The sequence below is a fragment of the Rattus norvegicus genome, chromosome 20, assembly GCF_021556685.1.
Source record: "Rattus norvegicus strain SHRSP/BbbUtx chromosome 20, alternate assembly SHRSP_T2T, whole genome shotgun sequence".
NCBI lineage: Eukaryota > Metazoa > Chordata > Mammalia > Rodentia > Muridae > Rattus > Rattus norvegicus.
In genome coordinates, this window is record NC_141553.1 from 200001 (window position 1) to 215656 (window position 15656).

General features: G+C 39.1%; 1 protein-coding gene across 4 annotated transcripts in view; it reads left to right on the forward strand.

Moving 5' to 3' along the window:
• The window catches only part of Tmlhe (trimethyllysine hydroxylase, epsilon), a 52991-nt gene extending 40074 nt beyond the window's left edge, over positions 1 to 12917 (forward strand). For 3 of the 4 annotated variants that reach the window (NR_197948.1, NM_133387.3, NM_001434566.1), the window contains 3 exon segments: positions 5952 to 6188; positions 11724 to 11862; positions 12414 to 12917. Coding sequence is in view for 2 of the 4 variants with exons in the window: in NM_133387.3 (NP_596878.2) it covers positions 5952 to 6188; positions 11724 to 11862; positions 12414 to 12545 (508 nt within the window). In the remaining 2 variants the exon portion in view is untranslated. 4 annotated transcript variants of the gene reach the window in all.
• Positions 12918 to 15656: the final 2739 nt, after the last annotated feature.

Below are 15656 nucleotides of genomic sequence, written 5' to 3' on the forward strand. Positions count from 1 at the left end.
ATTAGTAATTGGTCAATTTTCTCATTTCCTTGAGTTAATGGACCTGGCAAACTTGTATGAGTGTGAATTGATGTTTTCTTTACAATATGTGGAAGAATCCAATTAGTTCTTTATTAAGCTGTATATATTTGTATAGACATATAACTATGTGATAAACTGTATTTTGAATGTTTGTTATTAATTTCTCCCGAGCATTTACTACAAGCTCTTCCCTAATCTTTACTAATCACCATCATCACATAACCACAGCATTATTAAGAGGTGCTACAGTTCAGGTCTCCTCCTGACAACTGATGTAGTCATATTCTACCTTTTATAATTAATTCAGAAATTTTTCCCATATATCTTTAATTTTTTTTACTTTATGAGCTAAGGAAATCCATTCTATAACATTATCTTCCCTTTGTATAATGAGATCAGTAAAAGAATGAGTTGAAGGCAAAAATAACCAAAATATAATCAAGTTCAGGGCCAATTCAATCCTTGCATCTTATAGACTCTGTTTTACAAGAGTTAAGTCTTTTTCTGCTTCAACCATTATGTTTCTTAGATCATTAAAATTTGAATCTCCTTGTAATGTTTGAAATAAATTACTTGAGTCATAAATACTCAGACCAGGTGTAAACCTCAGCCAGTTAATGTCACACATTAATTTTTGAAAATTGTTAAGGTTCTCAATCGATCCCTATGGATCTGTATTTTTCATGTTCGAATTTTTTGTTGACTGATTTTAAAACCCAGATAACTTACGTGGATTTCCTCTTTTTATTTTTTCTGGAGCAATCTGTAACCACCAGCACGGCAGTTCTTTGTGTTTCCTTAAACATTTTCTCTAAAGCATCGTCATTAGAATCAGACAACAAAGTATCATGATAAATGACAGATTGAGGAAATTGCCTACGAATTATTTTTAATGGTTGTTGCACAAAATATTGACATAAAGTTGGACTATTTAACATTCCATGTCCAAGTACCTTCCAGTGGTGCCTTTTCATTGGACCAGCGTTGTTCAGAGTGGGTACTAAGAAAGCAAAACTCGCTGTCCTGATCACGCAAGGGTACTGTGCAAATGCAATCTTTCAAGTCAATATTATTTTTATGGTCCATGATCTTGGTAACAAAGAAGGTAAAGGAAGTCCAGGCTATAAAGGACCCATTGGCTTAATTACTGTATTCACTGCTCTTAAACTGGTTATCACCCTACATTTTTCTGATTTCCTTTTTAGAGTAAACACAGGGGAATCCCGTTGGCTGGTAGACTCTTCTATATGTTGAGCCTCCAGCTGCTCTTGTACCAGCTCTTCAAGTGCTTGCAATTTTTCTTTTGTTATCGGGCCACTGCTCTTAGCACACGGGTCTGTTTGATAACCACTGTAGGGGCAAGGCTGTTGGTGGGTCAGCAGTGGCCCCTCGTATAAATCTAGAAACTCAATCCCTGTGTTGTCCTGTGTTTGGACAATGGGCACAGCTTGTGATTGTTCTCAATCACCTGTATCAATGCCTTCTCCAGGAGCATCTACTATGTCACCCCCAATTTGCTGTCCCTGGAATTGCAAGAATATTAATTTGAGCGCCCCACTGTTGTATAAGATCCTTTCCCATAAACCTGTGGGTATGTCAGCCACCTAAAGTCTCAACTTCTCTGTTTGCCCTTCCGGTCTAACACAGTGGATCTATGGGACACTTTGTCTTATTTGTGATAATTTGCCAGTTCTTATAAGCTTTGTATCCACCTTCTGAATGGCCAATCTGAATTCTACGACTTTTGGGAAAGTATATTAACATCAGCTCCTATATTCACCAAATCTTCTGGGTCAACACCATTTATTTGATTCTCTGATCATTAACCAGTGTTTGCCAGGACACACATTTTACAATACTCCCAAAAGCCCCTGTTCTTTCTACTGAACTGGCCTTACCCTTGAATTTGTTGAATTTGTTGTTGAATTTCTCACCAACAGCTGAGAAATTCTGTCCCCTGTATTAGGTTGTATTGAGAAGTTAATAGAAGTTAATGCACTTCTTCTCCCACTGTCCCTGAAGGTAAAGGACTATAAGCAGCAGTGGTTAACTTGTAATATTTAACCGTTGGGGATAATTTAAGGCCTATCTTTGGCCAGATCTGAAGCTTCACTTCCTTCTATACCATGCATAAGATCAGAAACATTTAGTTTTGATTTTCCTGCTTACTTGCTCTTTTCTGGCCGACCAAAGGAAGACGACTCACACTGTCTGTTGCACGGCCTCGAGCTTACAGGTCCCTCTGTCCACTTCCCAGTGACAGGAGGTTACCTCGTACATCTCTCTTGGATCTACAATCCTTAGATCAATGTTTGCTCTTTCCACGGTGACTACAATACCTTGGAAGCCTTTGGGTTTCAGTGTAGCCTAAACCTGCTTGTTGTCTTTTATGAGCATCATATTCTCCAGAGTCAATACACCCGATATTTTGTGCTCTGGATCTTCTAGATGTACCATTTCTTTGCAAATGGCAAAATTCACAATTAAAGCATTGGGCATTTTGATCCCCGAGACTTCTAGCTGTGCTTTTCCCTATAATATTGATGTAATGCTCCACCAAATCAGCACAAGTCAGCGAAAGCAGCCAAAATACCACGAGAAGTTCTTTGGCACGTTTCTCTCTGTGAAGTAAAGACCAACGAGAACAAGGCTGGCAAAGCATTGCACAGTCAGCAAAGACCAGTGAAACGTTGCACAGCCATAGAAGACCAGCAAAGTATTGCACAGTGCTGAATGCAGGAATGACCTCTCGCTGTTAATGGGATTCTTTACAAACATCGTGTGCCCTCTCAACCATCTGCTTCAACAAAACATCACATTCTCTCTCACATCCTCTCACAAGACAAGTTCCAAAAAGCATCACATGACACAACTAAATTTCCAAAGAAACCAAAAATTTCCATTTCAGCTCCCCTCCCCTACCTTCTTTCATCCAGTCCTTTCTCCTCATAAAACTTGTCATATCAAGCTGCAGTAAGACTAGGTGCATCTTCAGGATATTCAGGATATTCCATTTTGCAGAAAGGGATTTAAAGTCAGGCCACAGAGTCAGATACAGCCTTGTTCCTGTTGTTAGAAGTCTTACATGAAGACCGAGCTGCACAACTGCTACGTATGTGCCTATGAGATAGGTGTTTCCCATATATGCTCTCTGTTGGGGTTCAGTCTCTGAGGACCCCTATAGGCCCAGGTTAGTTGATTTACAGGCCAATCTCATGGAGGCTTCTTTTCAATTAAGATTTTCTCTTCTCAAATCATTCTCAAGTTGGCACAAAAACTAACCAGCCTTTAAGGAAATGTGAATTTAGAAAAACTTTTAGTCTCATCTCATGCCAGTCAGAATGACCAACGTCAACAAAACAACCTACAACAAATGCTAGAGGGGACATAGACAAAAACGAGCCGTCATTCACTCTTGGTAAAGTTGCAAACCGATCCATCCCCTCTGGAATCAGTGTGGAGAATCATGAAAGAGCGAAAAGTTTTCTACCACAGGATCCAGCTGTACTATTCCTCGGCAAATATCGAAAGGATTTAACATCCCATTCTACAAACACTGTTCATCCGTGTTCATTTCTGCTTTATTAACGATAGCGAGGAAATGGGAACAACCCAAATGTCCTATAACCAAAATACACAGTAGAATACTATCCAACTGTAAAGAAAATTAATTAATGAAATTGTAGGCAAATGGATGGTAATAGAAAATATTATATTGAGTGAGATAACCTAGGCCTCACGTATTTTCTCTTATCTGTGGTTCTTAGCTCCTACTCTACAGGAAACAGGAAAGTAAACAGGAAGGCAAGGGGTGGGCGACACTAAAGATATAAATGGCAGGATATAAGCACTGTTTATTTCTCCTCTTGAATTTCAAAATCCTCCTTCGGTTTCTCAGACTCTCAGTAGTCATCTCCCAGAACCTTCTCTGTTAACATATTCAGACATACACGTTTAACTATTTCAACTGAACATCTTCTTCCAGCCTTCGTTATGGTCCCGTCACAGGTCTTCCTGAATTCTATCTTAATGAACAGCACTGCCTTTTTTTTTAAGTGGTGGGCATTATTTTGCTGCGCAGTATCATTGTTACTCGAGGGCGTCTTGGCGCAGTGTCCGGACCAGCTGAGTCTGTGTGGCTGCATCACGGACGACAGCAGAAGATGGAACAGGGCAAGAAACCACAGCCTACCCCAGAGCTTTGGATTTTTGTCTTAGCTGTGATATTTTCCAGTTGAATTTCATTGAAAAAAATTGCCCAACCCTTTCAGTTTCCACGTTTGTGAAGTAAAGAAAATTATACTAAACCCTTAGATAAATAGAAAACTGGATTGAAAAATCAACGGATTGTTCTACTATATTGTATGTGAACTCCGTCTTCTTATTAGAACATCTTTCCTGTCCTTTCCTCTGTACTTCTAACTTGTGTGTTTTTAGCCTCTGAAGGTCAGCCTCAGGGTGCTGCTGAGTGGTCAGCATCATGAAGATGCGAGCTGACCGCTGCACGGAATTGCTTGTTCTGGTGGCCTCTAGTGAATTTACCGTTGCTTCCTACTTCCTGCAGAAGAGGTGTGGATCACTCACATTCTCGACCACCTCACCTTTCTTACTCCCTGTGTCTGTAACGTTGGAGTGGCTTGGGGACATAGTTTCACAGCATAAGAAACAGGCTTCTTGTCACTGATAAAGAAGTTTCAGGTCACTTAGGAAAGTGGGAACAAGGGCGTCTATGCAGTGACTGCAATGGGGTAGCCTCGGGTCTCCTTGTTTGATTGATGCATTTTCCTCAGGTAATCAGATCTGTATGCGTTCCCATTGCCGAGGGCCCTCAGTCAGTTCCTCAGAGGCAGGTCTACGGGGATTTGTCTGTCATTGCGTGCATCTAGCATCTTGAAGTAATTCTGTTTTCTTGTGCTCCTCCAAGTCTTGATGCTTGCTGCCTTCCACGACTCCACGGCTCAGATAGTCCATTCTTGTCTTGGGGGGAAGCGCAGTGGCATACGGCGGACACAGTGCTGGAGAAGGAGCTGAAAGTTCTACATCTATATCTGCAGGCCACAGGAAAAGGGAGACATATATATTGTCTCCAGTGACTAGTCATAGCTGCTCTAAACACAGGAGTAACTCAGTGGATAAATAAAGACACGATCTCCACCCCAGCTGAATAGGCTGTGTTCTCTTGTGTGTTTGGGTTTGTGTGCCAATGTACGCAAGGGTAAGGTGAGAAGATAACTTTTCTCCTTCCACTATGTCATTCCTAGGGCTCAAACTCGGGTCATCAGCCACAGACAAGGGCCTTTACCTGGTGAACCAACCATCTTGCCACCCATATTTTAAAAATGCTACTATAACCATAAATTTTTAACAAATTAAGAGTGTTCTATGGTTTTCTATGCTATGACAACAGAAACTTCTTTTCCTTGAATATGCCCTGATTTATATCACTATATTTGGTTGTGGTTTGTCTCCTCCTGGGGTCCTTTCTCCATGCTTCAAACTCATCCCATTTCGATTTTTGTTCATTATTTAAGACTAAGCAAAGCTGCTCCCTTTCTCACTCAAATATTTCTTTAATTTTCTTTTCTGTGGCCCTCGCCACACCTTTATTTTTTATTCAAATGTTATTGGTGCTAGCTTTATGAGTATCTTCAAAACAGAGACCACGTGTTGTTTATGTCTCTAGTCCCATGTCTTCCCTGGCATATATGTCCCTTAATACATATTAAACATCTTTGAAATGAATGTGTACTAACGTACTTAAGAGTAAAAATATACAACTTTCTATGAAGGGGAAACAACTAGGAAATGGGATTTCTTTCTTCATTAAAATTACCAAAGTAGTTTTAGTAATCATTTCTGATACACTATACTAGAATTTCAATATATTCTCTTTTACCCACTGTACAGAAGAATTTGCTTTGTTTCTTTAGCATTCAAGTATTTCATTGTCTTAAGCACGAAGGAACAGGTGGCAGGACGCTGTTGGTGGATGGATTCTATGCAGCGCAACAAGTACTCCAAAGAGCACCTGAGGAATTTGACCTCCTCAGCCAAGTACCATTGAAGCATGAATATATTGAAAATGTTGGACAATGTCACAATCACATGATAGGGGTTGGACCCATCTTAAATATCTACCCATGGAATAAGGAGCTGTATTTGATCAGGTGAGTACGAAATAACTATTCCCCCATGTGATATATTTATGATATATTAACTTCTTGACAAGTTTACCCAGCTATCTCCTCGAATGATCATTTGGCTGTCTTATAGACTACACGGTGTATCCTATTCAAATTCTAGCTCATAGGCTCCACTCACCTTAAGCTCATCTCGCTCTATATTTGCTATTGTTTTATTGAATGATAAATCCACTGAATTACCCAAACAAAAGACCAAAAGCTACCTTCAACTTGTTCGTATCCCTCACTCTGTACGACCAATCTAACCGCATTGACCTACTATTTTTCCTCAGTGTAGCCAGTGCTTCCTATCAGCAGTGACACTTCCTACGTGAGACCATTATCACTTCTACATAGAACCATTGATTTCACCTTTTTTATCCATTTTGTACGCTGTAACTAGAGAAATCTTTTAAATTTGTATTTATTATATATGTGTGTTTATGTGTGAGGGAAAAATATATAGCCACTGCCCAAGTGTTAAGGTCACAGGAACATTTTTCAGGGGTTGGTTCTCTCAGCGTTGGATCAAGAAATCAAGGTCAGGCCAGATACGCCTTTAATCCCAGCATTCAGGTGCAGAGGCAGGGGCATCTCAGAGTTCCAGGCCAGGCTGGGCTACAGAGTGAGTTCCAGGACAGTCAGGGATGTTACACAACAGAAACTCTGTCTTGAAAAACAAGCAAACAAAATACCAACAACTTAAAAAAAGATCCTTATCTACTTATCATCTTCCTAAAAACCCAAATTATTCTTATAACTTACACAATTCTACATGCCTTGAGCCCTTCTTACTGTGGTAGCTTCAACTCGCACAGCTCATGTTTTCTACACAGATTCTGCCTGAGAAAAACTGCATTGCTTTAAGTTTAAGTTGTTTTCCATGTTGCCGCCAATATTTTTATAATTTTACTTCCACTTAAGCTAACTTCTACCGTGCACTGTTCCTCCACAAAAACTTGTTGAGTGTCCACAAAGACGCAGGCACCGATTGTGATTCCAGAAATGTAATTGTGAAAACATTACGGCTTTCATAGAATCTTCATTCTAGTAAGAAGGGCTATTTTATTTTTAAAAAGCAAATATAGAGTATATCAGATGATAGTAAGTACTAGGTGAAAGTAAGGGAGGAAGCTGTGGAAGGTAACTTGATGTAGTACAGAAAAGGTCAAATCGTGACTGTCAGTCAATGATTTATGGCCTTGAACAAGCCACTTAACCTATTTATCATGAATTTCTGAGTTTCAATAATAATATCTACCATACTCATTGTTCAAAATAAGTCGCCATCTCTGCTCTTTGCTCTCTTCGGTGGAAGGAATTATGTCAATATTAATTCACTTTTCTTGGATAAGTTCTTCCAAGAAACACTCCCCTTCAGTCATCTCTTGTATACTCACCACATAAAATAAGAAGTATGTACAGTATTTTACTATGCACACCTTAAAAAATGGAAAAATAAAAAAAGCATTTAATGTGGAAAAACCTCACCCTGCAACCTAATTACACCATGAAAATATTCCTATTCTTGTTTTATCATGGAACCCTCCATTTTTCTGTCCGTCTGTCGGGATTAGTTTTTATGTCAACTTGAAACAAGCTAGAAGACATCTGAGAGGAGGGACCTTAATTAAGAAAATGCTTCCATAAGATTGGCCCATGGGCAATGGGGCAGGGCCCAGCCAATTGTAGGTTGTTCCATCCCTGGGCTGGTGGTCCCGAAAACAGACTAAGCAAACCACGAGGAGCAAGCGAGACACTGCACTCCTCGATGCCCCTGCTTCAGCTCCTGCTCCTAGATTACACATGGCCCTGTACGACACCCTTCACAATAGTCACAAATAATACAAAATACCTTGGTGTGACTCTAACCAAGCAAGGGAAAGATCTGTATGATCTTTCTAAGACTTTTACCCTGAGGGAGTGTTGAATTTTGTCAAATGCTTTCTCAGCGTCTAATGAGATGATCCTGTGGTTTTTTCTTTGAGTTTGTTTATATAGTGGATGACGTTAATGGTTTTCTGTGTATTAAACCATCCCTGCATGACTGGGATGAAACCTACTTGATCATGATGGATGATCATTTTGATGTGCTCTTGGATTCTTCAATTTGCAAGAATTTTATTGAGTATTTTTACATCGATTTTCATGAGGGAAATTGGTCTGAAGTTCTCTTTCTTTGTTGGGTCTTTGTGTGGTTTAGGTATAAGAGTAATTGTGGCTTCGTAGAAGGAATTCGGTAGTGCTCCATCTGTTTCAATTTTGTGGAATAGTTTGGATAGTATTGGTATGAGGTCTTCTATGAAGGTCTGATAGAATTCTGCACTAAACCCGTCTGGACCTGGGCTCTTTTTGGTTGGGAGACCTTTAATGACTGCTGCTATTTCCTTAGGAATTATGGGGTTGTTTAACTGGTTTATCTGTTCCTGATTTAACTTCGATACCTGGTATCTGTCTAGGAAATTGTCCATTTCCTGCAGATTTTCAAGTTTTGTTGAATATAGGCTTTTGTAGTAAGATCTAATGATTTCTTTTTGATTTTCCTCTGATTCTGTAGTTGTGTCTCCCTTTTCATTTCTGATTTTGTTAATTTGGACACACACTCTGTGTCTTCTCGTTAGTCTGGCTAAGGGTTTATCTATCTTGTTGATTTTCTCAAAGAACCAGCTCCTGGTTTTGTTGATTGTTTGTGTAGTTCTTTTTGTTTCTACTTGGTTGATTTCAGCCCTGAGTTTGATTATTTCCTGCCTTCCACTCCTCTTGGATGTATTTTTTTGTTGTTCTAGAGCTTTTAGGTGTGCTGTCAAGCTGCTGACATATGCTCTCTCCTGTTTCTTTCTGCAGGCACTCAGAGTTATGAGCTTTCCTCTTAGCACAGCTTTCATTGTGTCCCATAAGTTTGGGTAGTTGTGCCTTCATTTTCATTAAGTTCTGAAAAGTTTTCATTTCTTTCTTTATTTCTTCCTTGACCAGGTTATCACTGAGTAGAGCATTGTTCAGCTTCCATGTATATGTGAACTTTCTGTTGTTTTTGTTGTCTGGCCAATACTTGGTGCTGTCGGTTGTACTAATTTTTAGCTACCATCATAGATACTTTTTCAGGATGGCCTTCTGAGAAAGTGTTCACAGGAATTGGATAGTTCTTTCTCCATGATGCTATTAGCAACAAGTAAAATATTAGAGAAATCCAAGTACCTTATAGTAAGCTGGGACAGATTTACTCTTTCCAAGTTTCAATTGCCTTATGTATAAAAGGGGGTTAAGAACAGTTTTCCTTCTCCGATGGTAAAATAAGCCAATAAGAGTATTTATACAGCTACCAAATATATCGAACCAGAAGTCTCTAGAAATGACATTGAATATCAACACCCTATTGAAGACTGCTCCCTCACTGTCTTCTTTATAAGACCATGGCTCCTAAAAGCCTGAAAGAAAGCATCATTCATTATGGTCCTTCATTTGATTCTACGGTCGTAGTCCTGCAGGCCTACTAAGCTGGAGTTTGTTTCACATATGGGAAAAAAGAATATTGGTTCTGATTATGTTCTATACCAAACTCAACAAATGTCATCTGATATCTTGAAGAGAAAATTTGTTTTTCTTTGAAAGGAAGACCTTTGGCAATATCTACTAAAATCTGACAATATACATACCCTGCAACCCAGAAATTCTATTCTTAAGTTTATACCAAGCAAAATGAATACATACATTTACCAAGATATACAATAGTCTGTTCATGGAAGCACTACTTATAAAACAGTTCAAAAGTGAAAATGAGTCAAATATTCAGTAAAAATACAATTAATAAATTATGGAATAATCTTGCAATTAAGTTCCATACAGCACCAGTAATGAGTAGTAACTACTAAATGATGAATTTTATAACTGCAACATTAAATGAAAGATGCCAGACAGAAAAAGAAGATGCCTTATAATTCCATTTATATAAAATTTCTTATGAACAATTTTCAGTGACAGAAATCAGGATGGCCGTTACCTTTGGGTAGGATAAACAACGTAACTGGAAAAGGGCTCAAGAAATTGTCACAGTGTTGTAGCAATAAGTGTTATATCTCATTAGTAGTGACATGAATGCCATCCCAACATGAAAATTCATCAAGATTTGTTTGTGTACGTTCCTGCATATGTTATACTTCAGCGAAAAGCTAATTTCCCTTATCCAAAATAGAAATACATTATATTTTCTTATACATTATATTTTCTTTTAGACAGGGTACAACTGTGTAGCCTTGCCTTGGCTGGCCTCAAACTGAAAGAGTTCCACCTGCTTCTGTCTCTTTATGCTAGCAATAGAGGTAATGCATGCTACACCCGGACAGAAAAACGTTATCTTAGTAAATAATTTTCAGTGGTCCTCACGGTACGCAGATCAAGTCCAAGGCTTTACCATTCTCTCCATAACTACACACACACACACACACACACACACACACACACACACACATATATGTACATATATATATTCATAAATATAACTCTTGCCCCAGTCTACTTACTCTATTTCATTCCTTCAAGTACAATTCTCCTTGATTACTCAGCACAAGCCACATGGCCTGCTTGGTGGTCTGTAAACATGATAGAATGATTTCTATCCCAACACTTTATATTTGCTATTCTCTCTGGTTAGACTGCACTTTCTTCACTTTGTCATATACTTCATTTCTATTCACACAGGCACCAGTCCCAGTGTCACTTCTCAAAAAATTCCTTCAGCATTCAAAAACAAGTTTTAATTGCCTTTAAACACGTGTCACTGTATTTGCACACAACATATGTAACTCGCTGAAATTATCTTATTTATGTATTTGTTGCATTTATATCTTTGCATCCTCAGTAGGATATAAACTTCCAAAAGAGCTCGGGCCATGTCGCATCACATCCTAATAAATTCCTTGGCAATAGAGGTGCTCATGTATTTGCTAATATTAAGTGAATTAACAGACTGAATGAAGACCTCTGAGTAAAGCCGTCTACTAGGTTATATCTAGTACTTTTCCCACAAAGGAAAATATTTGTGGAATTATCTCATTCTGTATATCTTAAAGATAGCTTTGTTTATACAACTTATATTGTCTCTTAGTTTAGTGTAAAAAGTTCAATCCTCCCCTGATGTTTTCATTTGCACTTTGATCAATAAGTACTTATTCCAGGAAACACACGTCAGATAAAATACCATATCCTAAAAAAGAAAAAAAAAAGACAGACAAACAAACGAGCAAACAGAAAAACCAACCATATCCTGAGATGGGAGAAATCAGCTGGAACTTAACTTTGACTTCCTGTCCCCGAAAGACTCCAAAGAAAAGCAAAATGTGACCAGCAGATGGTGGAATTTCCTTTCTCTGGTGCTGTATTCCTAAGAGTAACTTGATTCATTGTCATTTCAAGGTTTGAACTAACAGTAAAAACACAGAGAAAGCGTTATCTAAAGGAGTTTGAGAAGCAGTAAATGTCTCTATCAGGCGTCTGCGATCTTTATTTCTCATGGTTCCATCTCAGGTACAACAACTACGACAGGGCTGTCATCAACACTGTGCCTTACGACGTTGTCCGTCGTTGGTATGCAGCACACCGAACCCTAACGACTGAACTGAGAAGGCCTGAGAATGAACTTTGGGTCAAACTGAAGCCTGGAAAGGTAGGTCCCAAAAGCTGTAAAGACGTATCAAGGACGCTTTCTATACAAAATTTGTGAACATTGAAGCTTGTTTAAGAAGTGTCACCGTGTTACAAAGCGAAAAGATTTCTCTAATGATTCCTGGTCCTGGCAGTTACTCCCTGATGATTGGAAGCAGCCACCACTTGGATCTCCAGACATCAGACACATTTATTTTAATGATGAAAGGATTCAAGTAGGATCAGAATAGCTTCAGCTATGTAAAATGTATAAACTGAGGATTGCAGATAAAGAAACCAATTTCCTGATTTACTTTGAAGGAAAGATAGTTTCTTAAATAATGTACGTTCCTTGGGTACACAGAGCTTATAAAAACTCTTTTCTTTTTAATTGCTATTTAGCCTGCTGCAAGGTTAGACAGATCTTATTTTCCCTTTAATCTGGTTATCTTCAAAAGAAAAATATTTTACCAGATGCGACCCGTAGAACAATCTAAAGCTTAATCTGACTTAGATTCCCTAGGATCTGCCCTTGTTCTAATTCTTTATTTGCTTTTTTTCATACGTTCACAGGTACTATTTATAGACAACTGGCGAGTCCTTCACGGCAGGGAGTCATTCACTGGCTACCGTCAACTGTGTGGCTGCTATTTGACTAGAGATGATGTACTGAATACTGCTCGAATTCTAGGTCTTCATGCCTAAAATTTAAAGCACTAGGATTATGAATACACTCGGTACCCTACTACGAGAATTTTATATCAACAGAACAATATTGTATTAAAAATTGTTTCAGATTGTCTATTTTCCATTCTACAGAAGAGATTTTTCCTTACTTTTCTAGGAGAAGCCTGATAAAGAAAGAGGGCTTCTGAGTTGTCTAACATCACCATCTAGTTAAAACATGAGTCTAATCTTTTCCTCACCTTTTTGATATAATTATAATCACTGTACATAAGAAATATAATCTCCATATTAAAAGGAAACAAATTCTATTACATAGTTTGTCTTCAGCTAAATCAGAATGCAAACGCATTCTAGAAATTACAAAGTAATGATAAAGCAACATTTGTAAAATATTTTCATTTTATAGATTTTTTTCTTTTATTGGATATTTTCTTCATTAACATTTCAAATGTTATCCCCATTCCTGGATTCCCCTCCGGCAACCCGCTAGGCCACCCCCCACCCAGCTTCTATGACGCTGCTCCCACACCCACCCAACCACTCCCTCCCTCCTTGACACCCGACATTCCCCTACACCAGGGCATCAGCCTTCGCAGGACCCAGGGCCTCTCCTCCCATTGATGCCCACAAGGCCGTCCTCTGCTACATATGCAGCTGGAGACATCACTCAATGTGTGCTCTTTGGTTGGAGATTTAGTCCCTGAAAGCTCTGGGGTGTCTGGTTGGTTGATATTGTTGTTCTTCCTATGGGGTTGCAAACTCCTTCAGCTTTAATTTTTTTCCTAACCTCCTCTATTGGAGACCCGGTTTGCAGTCCAATGGTTGCCTGAGAGCATCCACCTCTGTATTTGTCAGACTCTGGCAGAGCCTCTCAGGGGACAGCTATGTCAGGCTCCTGTCAGCATGCACTTCTTGGCATCCCCAATAGTGTCTGGATTTGGTGTCTGTATATGGGGTGGATCCCCAGGAGGGGCGGTCTCTGGATGACCTTTCCTTGTCTCTGCCTTGTTGTGCACCAATGGGAGGAGAAGCCCTTGCACCCCCCAGGGTAGAGGAATGTCAGTGCAGCTAATAGGGAAGGATGGGTGGGGGAAACACCCTCATAAAAGAAGGTGGAGGAGGGGTGGTATAGGGGGTTTATGAATGAGAAGCCAGGAAAGGGGATAACATTTGAAATGCAAATAAAAAATATCTGATTAAAAAATGAAAAATAAATAAGTTAATAACATCCTCCCAAGTTAAATACTTATTTTAAAAAACAAGTATTATTTATTATAACCACAAATATCACATGGTCGTTTTGTGTGTTTCAGTTGTTTTTAAATAAAATGTTTAAGTAAGTAGTTAAAAAAGAAAAAGAAAAAAGACAGATTGAGCACCTCATCTGAGGTCACTCATTGAGTAGAGTTTTCGAAACCTGGCACCAAAGCCAATTCTTCTAGTTAATAAGCCATCTCATGTAATAAATATTAACTCCCTCCACTCTCCACACGTGCACTGTCTAATAACCCTTTATAGCATAACAATAATCATCAGGCCCACTTTCAGATCGTTTAGCAAAAAAAAAAAAAAAAAAAAAGTCCCACGATTATCTAGGTTGACAAACAGATTTCAAACATTAAAAATTGACAAGAATCATTTTCTAAACTCTTCTAGCTTTGCTTCTCTCCAAGGTAGAAGTTTGGTAGAAGGAAATCAACTTGTCAGAAGAAACCAATCCATCAGAATTTTCCACTCCTAACTACACTTCCAAATGCCAGCCAGTGGTTAGATTCAAGTTCATTTTACAGGAATTGTCCTTGGCATTTGGGAGGTCTACTCAGCGCCTACTGCTGGGTAAAGTCATCCCCAAGTTATGAGGCCTGGATGTATCTATGTCCTCACCCCATAAGCCTGTACCTGGTCAGAGCCAAAGACCCTGGCAGAGTTTCTGATTTATCAGTGTTCCTTTTCCCCTTCATTATTTCTGCAAGACGTATGATAAGGGTTAGTGAATTTGTAAGCACCTTCACACTAAGCAATGAGCATAGCCTATGACCAGCATTTTACAAAAACTACCTTTGGAACGCTCTGCCTTTTGGGAGATTGAATGCTGTTTACCATAGTTTCCTTTTAGAGCAGTAAGACTGATACTTCAGCATGGAGATAATTATCTGTCTTCTTGTTTATCTGTTTTGTCATCATTAGCCCTTTTTCAGTTGACCTTTTATGTCTTATCCACAATTACCATGAGTTTGGAACTGTGGGCTTTTCTTATTATGAGCTCACTGTACCCTCTTGAGTGAGAAATCTGTATATTTCCTTGTAGATTTTACTCTTCCTTTATTCCTTGCATAGGTCATGCAAAGTATGATTGCATATTTTCTTTTTTTTTTTAAAGATTTATTTATTATATATAAGTACACTGTAGCTGTCTTCAGACACACAGAAGAGGGCATCGGATCTTATTACAGATGGTTTTGAGCCACCATGTGGATGCTGGGAATTGAACTCAGGACCTCTGGAAGAGCAGTCAGTGCTCTTAACCACTGAGCCATCTCTCCAGCCCGATTGCATATTTTCTTGATCTGGGCTTATCTTTTTTTTTTTCCTTTTTTTCGGAGCTGGGGACTGAACCCAGGGCCTTGCGCTTGCTAGGCAAGCGCTCTACCACTGAGCTAAATCCCCAACCCCTGGGCTTATCTTTTTAACTGCTTTTGTACCAGGATATAAAGCAGTATAAAAGTCTTAGCTTGAATGATAAGAGTCCAAACTTCCTTTCTTGTGACCTGAAGGTCTAAAGTTAAAAGAACAGAAGAGTGAAAGAGACTAGCGAGACAGCAAATCTGGGACAGTATTGGGGAGGGTGGCTTGGAAGCAAAAACTTACTGGGTGAACGAGACAGACGGGCAGATGTGCATGATTATGATTAAGGAATAAAACAGGAGGCATATACACTCACATATTCCAGAATACTTTCCAAATTAAGCTCCTAAAAGTTCTATGTAAACACATTGGAAGGACAGTATTTGAAGGAAAGATATTAGAACAGGAGGTGTGGGGGAAGCACCAACTAAAATTTACAGGCTAAGTAGCAGATGAATGAATCCCAACTGACTTAGCAGATCTGAGTCGTGCAGAAGCTAGGGA